The sequence below is a fragment of the Denticeps clupeoides genome, chromosome 10 (genome assembly GCF_900700375.1).
Source record: "Denticeps clupeoides chromosome 10, fDenClu1.1, whole genome shotgun sequence".
NCBI classification, from domain to species: domain Eukaryota; kingdom Metazoa; phylum Chordata; class Actinopteri; order Clupeiformes; family Denticipitidae; genus Denticeps; species Denticeps clupeoides.
The window spans coordinates 8874081-8886231 of NC_041716.1; the positions used below are offsets into that span (position 1 = coordinate 8874081).

Here is a 12151-nt window from a genome sequence, read left to right on the forward strand (position 1 = left end):
GTATCTGCAGAGGGCAGTCATGCCGCTAATTACCAACGTCTAGGGTTCATTAATACATTCCGTGGGAAACTAAGCATACAAATATTAGTTCAAATCACCTAATTAATCAGATGCAAATTGCATTGAAGAGATATCGGGTATTATTTCTCAGACAAAGACGTCTACGTGGCCACAACCAAAACACAACCACAGCTGCACACAGCTGTCAACTCAACTGCAAACACCCATATATATAACAAACCATGGCAATCCCAGACAACTCCCCCCACACCCTACTGCCACTCCTCTGCCTCATTTATTTGATGCCCACAACGGCTGGCTAATTAAAGTGCAAAACAGAGATATCCATCATAAACCTACCCTGAGGGCTCACCATAGACCAAGGAATGGGGGCAGGAGCTGGATATATATGGGGATGTTTTTAATATGCACGGTGGGGGAGTGGTTTGGTTAGGGTCTTCAGAACATAGTCTGTGTGACAGTTTTCATGTCAGTTTTAACTCTGTGGTGTATGAAAAAGGGCTTAGTAATATTGCTATTAGTCTTTATTAGTTGAAATCATTTTTCAATAACATTACAATATTACAATATTACAAACAGGCATTGTAATTTAATGGCAACAAAGAGCACAAGAAAATTACAACTGCTTAAGTCAAATATACATTGATCAGTAGGTGCAATGTGTGAATGTGTTGCCCTTAGAGTTGATGTATTGGAAGCTGTGAAAATGGCCAAGTAACCTTCTTCCATCGATCCAGGGTCCAGTTTTGAAGCTCACATTCCCATTGTGTGCACTTTTGATGGTGGACACGGGTCAGCATGATCCCCCTGACCAGTCTGGGGCTATCCAGCCCCAACAAACTGTGATGCACTGTGTGTTCTGACAACTTTGTATTAGAACATTTTCAACTGTTGGCAGAACCTAAACCTCACTGAGCTGTGACCCAGCAGTCCAACCATCATGAAATCTTTAAGGACAAAATAATCATACATTGTTATCATACACATCCCATCCACTGTCAAGTGACATCGTAATGAGATAATCAATGAACTTCATCTGTCAGAGGTCATAATGTTATGGTTGATTGATGTATAGGCATCATGACTCAGGCCCAATATGACCCATCATGTCAATAAAGGGTCAGAATAATAAATTGCTGTATTTGACATGTAATAGATGTGACTGCTCTGCTAAGGGGAGACAGGTCGCTTTGCTGTCAGACTGCATTTGCTTTGACAAGAGAACAATTGGTCATAAACTGGCTCTTAACTGGTCACCATACATTACAACGCATACACATCAGCACACCCTCCTTTGTTTCGTGGCCAGCGACAGGCGGAATTTATTGCATGGTGTTAGCTGCAGCAAGAGGGGTCCGCCAGATGAAAGCAAGATCTGTAAATCTCAAAGGGTGCCTGCAGGTAACTCATCAGTAACCAGAGAGCATAGCACCGTTCTCTTTCGCCGCTGTCTCTGCTCTTTAGTGCTCATTTCCTATTCCCTCTCTCACTCTCATTCTCTCTCTCTTTGTGGTCTGGAGTGAATTGGAGGTTGCAATAATGGCATGATGCAAGCTAGGCTCATTACCAAATAAGCACATCCATTACAGAGAGACAGATTGTGCTGAGAACACCTCAGCGCTGAATACTTCCATAAAAGGGGGAAGAAAACGGCCCTTTGTCTAGAAGTTACTGATAATTTATCAAGCCTGATGCTGAATCAATAATATCTAAGTCAAAAGCTGAAGTAATTCATTCAAATTGTAATACAGAGCCTTTCATTAGCCTTTTCTGTGACATGTTGGCTTTTTGCTTCAGTTTTCATAAATTTCCAGCTAAATGTGCTAAAATAGCACTATAGCACCCTTTTAAATTCTGCAGTGTCTTTGTGCCACATTAAATATTCAGGACTTTGAGTGTTCATCACAGAGCGGACTGATAATTTACACATAAAAGGAGATATACCTTTACTTTTTCTCTGCTTTCTCTGTACTTCCCTTTTATTTAATCTGCAAGGAAAGTGGAACAGTGAGGAAAATAATGGCATGACCTGGGAAGCCCAGATCCTGCATCCTAAAAACTGGATTTTTTTCATATTCACCATCATCTTTCAAAGTATGGTGTCATGCAGTCTCAGAAAACAGTTTCTCCACATTTCATGGCTGTAAAATGGCAGTTTATCTATCTATCTGCTAAAATCAGCACGTAACACTGAAGGCAACCCAGTTGCATTTGGGACAGTCACATTACTCAAGTGAAGCATAGGCCATGGACAGTGCTTTCTTATCGCTGTCTATTCTTGGCAGTTGTACTATGAAAAAAATAGCCCAGTACACACTGTGCTGGAACACTCTGTCCGTGTGGTGCTGTTGGGTGTGTGTGTGTAAAATGGACATCACGGTCTACTCAGTATTAGGGTTAGGGTCGCTCGGGGTCTGCCACTTAGCCAAAATTCTCTTTCGACCCTGCATTTAGCTGTGAGGAATTCACCCTTGGTGGGGCATGCTTTCATCAAAGAGGCACTCCGATGGGGAGCACAGTGACAGGTGAACATTAAAAGACTGTTTTTGCGTTTAAACATTAATTCGTATAAAGACAAGCTTTCAGAAGAGTTCAGAGAAAGAGCATGTAGAATAATACTCTGAAGTGGGTGAAGTGAAAAAGAACAGGGTGACTAATTGGAAGTGGCCAAGGATGAGCAATAATGAGAGAAAAGACCTAGACAGTAAGAAATGAAACAAGGGCAGGACAGATGGAGTGACACACACACACACACACACTGAGCAGACTGTATCTACAGAAATAGGGGATCAAACTGCTCTGGGCTTAGCAGTAGGGCATTTTAAAACACTTGACTTACTGAGCTGTCTCTGGGGCTACCCACAGTCAACCCTCCCACGGTATGGAAGACTCATGGTTAAGCCAAGGGATAGTTACACGGGCATGGATGGGGCTGGACTTATTTAGGAAGAAACATGAAAAGCAGTGGCACACCAGCTGCAAAAATAATTTTTAAGCGTCTGCTTATTGAACTGTTTTTCTTCAAGTTCTATTTAGGCACATTTGTAATGTAAATAAATGCCTCTTGGACCTCCTAATTCCATTAAAATGAACGCAGGTATGGCGCAAAAAAGATCTCAATACGTGGTTTCAGTAAATGGATGGAGGGAGACAAAATTGGGCAGCTGAGCATGTGACCATTGTAACCTATTGGTCAAGGTCAACTGAGTGACAATCAGACATCGTTTGTATTACTGCAAACTCCTCTAAGTCACAATAAGCAAGCAGTAATCTGTATTTACCTCACTATGGTTGCCTTGAGACGGCCTTAGTACTTCATCTTAGGACATGATGCACAAAAATTTCCTGTCTTATCAGTAACAGTGATAGGATGATAATAATAAATGAAAGTTCAAGGATACAGTATATCTGTGTGAGTTTAAAACACAGAAAATTGTGATGGATACCTGCAATTCTACAGTGTATATTAAGTTGAACTAATATTAGAAAAATATGAAATAATGTGATTAAAATACCACGTGTGAATCATGGTATGTATGCTGAAACAAATGTTGCCCAACATGATTAATTCATTGTAAATTCATGCATTAATTTATTTTCCTTGAAATATGATGAATTTAAGTATTCTTGCCTGGTGGAAAAAATGTAAACTGCCAGTTCCTGGCTTGATTGAGGAGGCGGATGTGATATATGTTTAGAACTACATTTTACAGTACCACAATTATGGAATGTAGCCTTAAACTGAATACATTTAAATGCCCATCCCCCTTTAAAAGGAAATTTACATGAACCTCCCATCTTTTTTGCATTTCTAAATAATTTTGCACCTAAAAATACCTTGACCAACACCTTGAATGCAGGAAGGGTTGAATTGGCTGAGCTTACACACTTTATTTAAATTAAGACACTTTGAAAACAGGGAGAACCATATTTCTTACAACTAAAAATAGAAATTAAAAGTAAGTTACAAATGCACATGAAGAATAAAAATAAAGTACTAACAATATCATAAAATAAATAAATGTAAAGCTATTTTACATCGCATACAACCAATCTGTTGTTTTTTTGTTTGTTTGTTTGTTTTCCTTGCTTCTTTTGTTTAATTGCTAATGAGTCTGTACAAAGATAACATACAAAACCGAGATATGTACAGTCAGACCTAGTCACCCTTCATGTAAGGGCAGGTAACAACTTCATACACAATGGCAGCATTAAAAAAAAAAAAAGTGCACAGCTGAATCACGATTTTACATTTAGGTCTGAAAATGGAGTTAATTCATGTTCAGAGGCACAAGGTTTCTAATAACCATCCCTTTGGCAGTGGAACTACAGATGCTACAGTGTGAAGTGTTCCTTAAGAAAGCCACCCCGAAATCAGTGGCCCCAAGGCCCCCAACACAAACTCACTGGTTGCTAGGAAAGACCGAAAATCCATTACTCTCCATGTCTGCAAGGATCTGTGCAGGACCTAACTCACCAAAAACAAAGGGATCTGCTGTGGTGCTGTCTATAGGTCTACATAATAGGCTGTCCGCAATGCTGGGGCTCTTATCTCTCTGTCCTCAGCTCTGTGTATTAATAACAGAAATTAATAATGTTGTTTTGGCTTTTTGATAGAACATAGCACTTGCTATAGTAACTTTTTTGTTAATATATGCAGTATTGCACAACAAGGATTTGGCTACAAAAATGGCTTCCTTTACCCATCCAGAACCCCTGCACCCCAGAACACTGCAGATTTACTTCTGGGTTTTGCATTATACAGCTGGGAGGCAGCAGGATCTGAAAAGCGTTGACAGTAATGGCCGAGAGAAGGTACATGAAACTTTTTTTTTTTTTTTTTATGGGAAGATTATGCAAAATTTAAGCATCTGACAACTTAGATATTAATTAGTGTTGTAATATGAAGCTTCATTAAAACAGAAATGCATGTTCATTATGTCAGTCACACTTATCATGACCCATGAAAAAAGTAATTTCCCTAGTGTACCTATATTTGTTATTTTTCTTTTTGCTTCTACCTTAGTCATTGCCTTCCACAGATTGTATTAAAAAAAAACATCTGCTCAACATCTGGAAGATTTCACCATGGGAATAACTGAGCCGTTTCTTAGGGGAGGGAGTCTCTCCTCAGGGCTCAGGATTTACAGACCATCTTTACTGAACAACAGGCCACAAATTAAATAATAAAGTAGCCCACCAAGCTGTGACACCAAGAGTGGGAGGAAGGGAAAATGGAGGGAGAGCGATAAAGAGAGCATGTGTCAGCGTTTTTTTTTCTGATAATATAATTATATACGTCACCCCTGCTGAGATTTATAACTTCTTTAAAGGGCAAATTCTCATCCTTTCCTGCCCCACAATGCCAATTGAAGTTTACAGAGCAGCGAGCCCACGTGTGTGAGCAGCCCACACAGGCAGTCCTGTATAACTGATCTAAGACCAGTCATATGCAAATTGATGCTTGAAAATGATACTCTAGTCTCAAACACCTCCTTCTCGTTCACACTGTCTTTCTAACAAATCACACACACCTTTCTTCAAACCAAGCAGATGCTACTATGGAGCTCAAGCTACAACGCCCCAGACACATTGCTCCGATGCACCTTGGCATCAGTTAATTCATCGACACAGTAAAGTGCATGTTCTGTATATGAAAAAAAGCTTTTTGTTTACAGTCGAATGGTGTTAAAGCCCCTCCCCATATGTACACACACGACACATTAAATGCAGGATTGTTAAATACCTCCAATATACACATGAACACATTTTTTACCACCCACTCTGCCCAGGTTTATACAAATATCGATACTATGCTGGTGAGAAATGATCATGAGTTAATACCCTTAATACTGAGACTGTAACAGCAAGATGCACATCGAGTTACCCAACCTTCAGGGGTGGCTGCCATTTTTAAAAGCTATAAGTAGGGTGTGGGGCATGGTAGGGGGCAGGGCTCCAGAAAGAGCCCTCCCTCTTCACCGGCCAACTGACCACTCCCCTACCACCGGGCCTTCTGATATAGAAATGTGGAGCTGTTCTTTGGCACGTTCGAGTGGGTTTACATGATGGAACAGCTGCGGGCCTTCTCCTTGTTGAAGGTGGAGGTGAGAAGGTCGGATTTGCTGGGCAGGTGCAGCAGCCTCTTGGACAAGCGGCGGGCTGGGCTGGGCTTGGAGGGCATCTGCAGCTTGTTGAGGCAGGCCAGTGCGGCAGTGCGGAAGACGCTGTGGATGCTCTTCTCCGACGTGAACGCAGAACACTCCAGATACGCCTCGGCTCCCACCTGCTTCGCCATGGCGGAGCCCTGAGGTCAGAGAGACAGTTAGAAACTAATTAACAACATTAATTGTCATATAAAAATCACTCAATTAATCAATCAAGGGCCAAACCTCGAAACTAGAACTAACAGAACATCTGCATTGAAGACATATATTTCGCATATCACAATATAGTATCTTTCTCCACTCCACATTACATTTTACAGAGCAATATTAAGAATACAGAATGTTTAAAAAATACTTTGTATAAATAAAAAAAATACTCGTTTTCACAATCAGTTGACAGGCCTTCTCCTATTTTTGGTTTGTCCCACACAAGGCTTACCCTCTTTTACTGTTATAATTCTGCTCTGCTTTTGCATTTAATTAGTCATAAAACCCTCAAGGGCACCCTCCTCTCTTGAATGTGGAAGACAGTCAAAAATAAATCACATTCATTTTGACATTTTTTCACATGGATGCAGATATGCAAAAAGTCAATGACAAATTCATCATCCAGAGATATAGCTAACTAATAATATACAGAGCACAGCAGTATTTCGTTCACATTTTAAATATATATTTAATATGTAATATTTTGCCCAACATGGATAAAAATGCAGACAGTGGCATACCTGTTCATATGAAATTGGTGTCTGTTTCTGATTGGACAGCTCCATTAGTGTGCAGACATCAGTGCGGAGGTCTGTCTTGCAGCCAATTAGAAGAATTCGAGTACTTGGGCAGAAATCCAGGATCTCAGTCTTCCACTACCAGAGAAGAAATTTGTCAATATTGTGATACATCATCAATGGAAATTGTGTTAAGGTCAGAATGTTATGTGCTTAATCCACCCAGTGTCGCCATCTCTTATTTCATGTAGACCAAGGTGAATGAAAGTGAATTTTGAATTTCTAAAGCAAGTTGAATGTATCCCATGACCATTCTCGTCAGAATTTAAAAATTCACCTTTAAAAAAGAAGCTAAGCACAACCAATTGAACCAAGAGATGCACTGTGAAGTGGAACATCAATGTTCTGGAATGGTCCAGTCACAAAAGAGGTTTATGCACACAGGCCACCCAACAATTATGTTAAACTGCGGAGTAAATCCAAGTCTGGTAAAATGCTGCTACATAAAAAAAAAACATTCTCAGCAGTGTACTGGTTAACTAGGTGCTCCTCACACAAGCAACCAATGGGGACTTTCACTTTGTTTCTATATCTTTATGATAAAAAAAAAAGTCACCTGCATGAGGCTTCCAGTCTACCAATACATCATTATCCATTAATTATGGAGTACACTGTAAATGTATCATTCAATAATTACTTGGTAGGCCTCCATATCAGTTTATAACATAAAAAAAATAAAATGGTGAAACCCTGTTACCTTTTTCAGTGCACCATCCACACTGTCTGGGCGACTGATGTCAAAACACAGCAGAACAGCATCAGAGTCGCTGTAGCACAAGGGCCTGACGTTGTCATAGTATGGAGACCCTAAAGACGGAGAATCATGTATCAGTGCCCTGGATCCAGATCTGCCAGAAATCATTTCCTCGTCAGAACAATTCTTCTAAAAACAAAACACGTGACAAGTGTTTCTTATTGTACCGTTTCTGAATATGTGTTCCCTAAAGGTTCTCACACAGGGACAAGTAGGAAAACAGATGTTTCTGTCAGTAGATGCTCGGAAGACAGCTGACTGACCGCGCAGCTACGCGATGAGGAGGCTGATTTCTGCGCCTGCCTGCAGTTTTTCCCGAGTCTCTCCCGCCAACGGTGGGGAGTGTTGGTGCAGAGACCCCGTCCCCCGCACGCGCCACACCTCATCTCCCCCTGGTAACTATGGTAACGGACTTGGAAGGCACACTCAGACACACTCTGTATGTGCGGGCTTTCCTTTCAGCCGCCCACTTAAACCATGACGGAGCTCCAAGTACAAATGGAGGAAAAAATACAAAAGTCTCTCGGACGAGCATAGCATTAAAAACACACCGGTCTTTTCATGTACAAAATATTAGCTCTGTCACATTATTCTAATGTTTAAAATATTACTACAACTACAATATTACAGACTGGATGCTTAAAATTTCTAAAAATAGATTATTATTTCACTATTCCTACGTACAAAATAAGCAGGAGTGCAAAACTAGACGATCACTAAACATGCAAAATGATCATAGGTGAGTTCCAGTATGTAAGAAATATGGAGAGGAATTGATCAATAAATTCAGTTAGAGTCTGCTTTAATTAGTCATGATTAGAATGGGATGAGGTGTTCGGTTGGGACTGTGGGGAGAGGGCTTTGCAAGTCTGCCCACCTTCGTTGTGCCCGACTATGCCTGATGAGGGGGCAGATAATTAACTGAGCCTAATTGGCTTAGTAAGGGGTTTGATGGATAAGTGAGGATCAGTTGTGCTGATTCATCTCCATGGCTCTGGCAGTCTGCTCTCTTGACTAATGTTCCAAAAAGTTAATTAAGGAACGTGCTTTTTTATAAATCGGGATTTAGGCAGAAATCGCAAGTGGGAATCCCTGTGCATATTCCTGGGCAGAAGGGATTTATGAAGTAATGTTAGAAAAGCATGAAACGATTTCTGACACATTCTGCAAAAGAAAATCTAGTAGATTCGAAAATGACTGTTATAATAATAAAAACAATTGAAATCATGAATTACTTAATGGATATGTGAGTAAATATACGTTTACTTTTTTGTGCCAAAGTATAGGCAAACACTTTATTCACCAGATATCAGCCATAATAACAATTTTCTCTAATAATTCCTCTAATAATATAGATCCAACTCACTCTCCATTTGGAGAGTCTAGATATAGTCAGCATTCTGCACTTTGTCCATCTTCCCCAGAACACTGCATTCCCCACACACCACTCAGCTAAATTTTATGCCATCATTACAGAACATTATTGATTATTCTTTCTCTCTTTTTTTTTGGCTCCCAGGATGTCCTCCTATTGAACCCCCTTAAACAGGAAGAAGAATCTAAACTAAAACCAACACACTGATCAATGATGAAAAACCCTGGTGATGGCACACCATCCTCTCCTTACTGGCTGTTATTGTCAAATGGGGCAAAAGTGGCCGAGTGGGGTAATTAGCACAGATTCGGTTTCCTCATGCATAACTAACCACTACATTACACAACAACCACTATGAAGTGGTGACCCTGGAAAACTCCTGGCTCGCTAAAAGAGACCAGATTATATCATATATTATTATATTACAGATATGAGAGGTTTTCACTGAGTCAGCAAGACTTTAATTATTTAATAACCACAACATGGCCAACACAATCTGAGCATTGTGTAGTAATAAAGAGTAATACAGCGTAACAGAGTTTACTGCGCCTGTACAACAGACCATCTGTGTGAATGAAAGGGCCCGAGCTGTAAACATGTTAGTCTCCTGGAAGGTCGGTCTGAAACAGCATCCTATTACACTAACCCACTGCTGCTCCATGAAGACAATATCATGAGTCAGAGAGAAGAAAAGCAAGAAAAAGAATAATAATGTAAAGGAGGAGAGAGCAAGAGAGAGGGGGGTGGGGGTAAGAAACGGAATCGAGATCGAAGGAGAAGATAGAAACCAACATCAAAGGGAAGTTCACTACAAAGAGAGGGCTGTAGCCAATATAAAATGCAGTAACAAAAACATAAAATCAATAATCCATACATATGAACATTAGCAGTATGCAATAGAATAAACGCTACAAATGCTGTAAGAATTATGAACCAGTTAATATTTTTGAAGCCCTTTTTACAAGCATTTGCATGTGACATTAATAGATAGCTGCCAAAATAATAAATGTAGCCACATTTCAGCTATGATTTGTTCAGTGTAGAATTTGTCAAATAAAACCAGAAATAAAAAACGACTGCATGTTACACATTTTGTACTGGTCTTACTACTCCGACCCTGTGTTGGAAAGTGTGCAAATTGTGCAAATTAGCCACTCGGTCTGTCTGATAAGCATTCAGGTGGTCAGGGGTGCCATGTGGGGCTGATGTTAGAACATTCTCAGGGCCCCACACCTGCAGGGCCCTTGCTTACGGCTGCTGACGCCCATGTTAGAAATGGGTGATTAAAGCCTCACCAGATGTGTCCCAAAGACTCAGCTCCACCCGCTGCTCCTCCAGCTCCAGAGCAGCAGTGTAGTTTTCGAACACGGTCGGGACATATGTCTGTAGGTGCGAAAAAAATAAATACAGCAATAAACGAATGAATAGCAGTAAGGCAGTTGTGTATGTTGTGTGAACGTTGTGTGAACGTTGTGTAAATGTTGTGGCTGCAAATTGAACCATGCGCATGTGGCGCTGGGTAAACAGCCATCACTGCTGCGTTTGTTGAAAGGAAGGCAGCGCTGAGCCCGACAATTCCACCCTGGGTCCACACCGGATTACACAAAGGCGCATCTTGGCACTGTCGAGACCCCGTGTCGGCGTGGGATTCAGGATGCCACACGTGTATCGACACTCGCATGCGCACGTTCCCCCGCCTCGTCATGCAAATTAATGATCGCCCTCCAACCGGAAATCAACGTGCAATAGCTGATCACTTGCGATCGAATTGTCGCAGAATTCAAATAGACTTTGCCGCTGCGTGAAATGGTTTAAATGACATATTTAGGCGGTATGGGCTCGGAGTGCGCATACCTCCGGATAACAGTCCTTCGCCAGCACTTGGAGCATCGCCGTTTTCCCGCATTGGACGTCGCCCACCAGAACCAGCTTGCACCTCGCCACCAAGGGCTGCTGCGCGCTCCTCCTCTCCTTCATCGCGAGCGAGACGGACGGTCCCCGACACGCACTCGGACGAAACGCACTCACGACAGGCGTCCCGCGCCGCGGCTCCACGGGTCCAGCCGCCAGCTGTCTGGCGAGGGTTGCGCCACTGCGGCCTTTTATACTGCGGCGCCGTCCAATCAGCGCCTGGCGCGGAGCGAGACGCGCGCAGCGGGAGCGCGGCGTGGCGGGTTTGTAGACGCTTTACAGCAAGACTGATGGCGGTAATATCTACCATTTGCATTGGGAGATTCTCACTGAAGGCGTCAAAACTATGAATGAACACATGTGGAGTTATGTACTTAACAAAAAAAAGGTGAAATAACTGAAAACATGTTTTATATTCTAGTTTCTTTGCTCTGATTACTGCTTTGAACACTCTTGGCATTCTCTCGAAGAGCTTCAAGAGGTCGTCACCTGAAATGCTTTTCCAACAGTCTTGAAGGAGTTCCCAGAGGTGTTTAGCACTTGTTGGCCCCTTTGCCTTCACTCTGCGGTCCAGCTCACCCCAAACCATCTGGATTGGGTTCAGGTCTGGTGACTGTGGAGGCCAGGTCTCCACTTTTTGTTAAGTTTATACTCCACATGTGTTCATTCATAGTTTTGATACCTTCAGTGCTTGCCACGAGTTGTTCTCACAGCAAGTTATTCCCAAATTTTTGTAATTCAATTTGCCATTTTCCAGAGCACATTTACAAGGAAGAACTCAGTGTCAGGGTAGGGCCATGGCTAAACATTTCTCTATCAATTGTTTGCTTTGAAGAACCTCTATCCGGTACTGGAAACCTGGAATTATCCTCCCCATCCACCTCAACAGTTTCTGTCCCTGGGCTGCCAAACGCTGCTTCTTCTACCAAAATATACTGTATGCACTGGATTTTCTAAACATCTGCTCTCTGCAGCAAACGTTGTGAATATTCATAATGTGTATTATTGAAACCCTGGACAATTTATGCATAAATTGAAAATGTATTTCGGTTGAGTGGGATAAGCTGAACTGGTTCAGTGTGTCTGTGTGTAAAGGCTTTGAGAGGTTAAATCACTTACGTAACCTTGTGTACTCCAT

At 41.6% G+C, this 12151-nt stretch overlaps 1 protein-coding gene across 1 annotated transcript; it reads right to left on the reverse strand.

The window, feature by feature from the left end:
• Nucleotides 1-530: 530 nt before the first annotated feature.
• Nucleotides 531-11167, reverse strand: rnd1a (Rho family GTPase 1a). The gene is made up of 5 exons (XM_028994362.1): nucleotides 10957-11167; nucleotides 10398-10485; nucleotides 7671-7780; nucleotides 6917-7051; nucleotides 531-6328 (listed from the first exon to the last, which is right to left on the reverse strand). The coding sequence occupies exons 1-5, from the start codon at nucleotides 11077-11079 to the stop codon at nucleotides 6083-6085; spliced, it is 702 nt and encodes a 233-aa protein (XP_028850195.1). The 5' UTR covers nucleotides 11080-11167; the 3' UTR covers nucleotides 531-6082.
• Nucleotides 11168-12151: the final 984 nt, after the last annotated feature.

Coding starts and splice junctions, on each gene's coding strand:
- rnd1a (XM_028994362.1), bottom strand. CDS start 11,079: ATGAAGGAGAGGAGGAGCGCGCAGCAGCCCTTGGTGGCGAGGTGCAAG. Junction 10,486..10,956: donor CGAAGGACTGTTATCCGGAG/GTATGCGCACTC, acceptor TCGCACCTACAG/ACATATGTCCCGACCGTGTT. Junction 7,781..10,397: donor GAGTCTTTGGGACACATCTG/GTGAGGCTTTAA, acceptor CTCCGTCTTTAG/GGTCTCCATACTATGACAAC.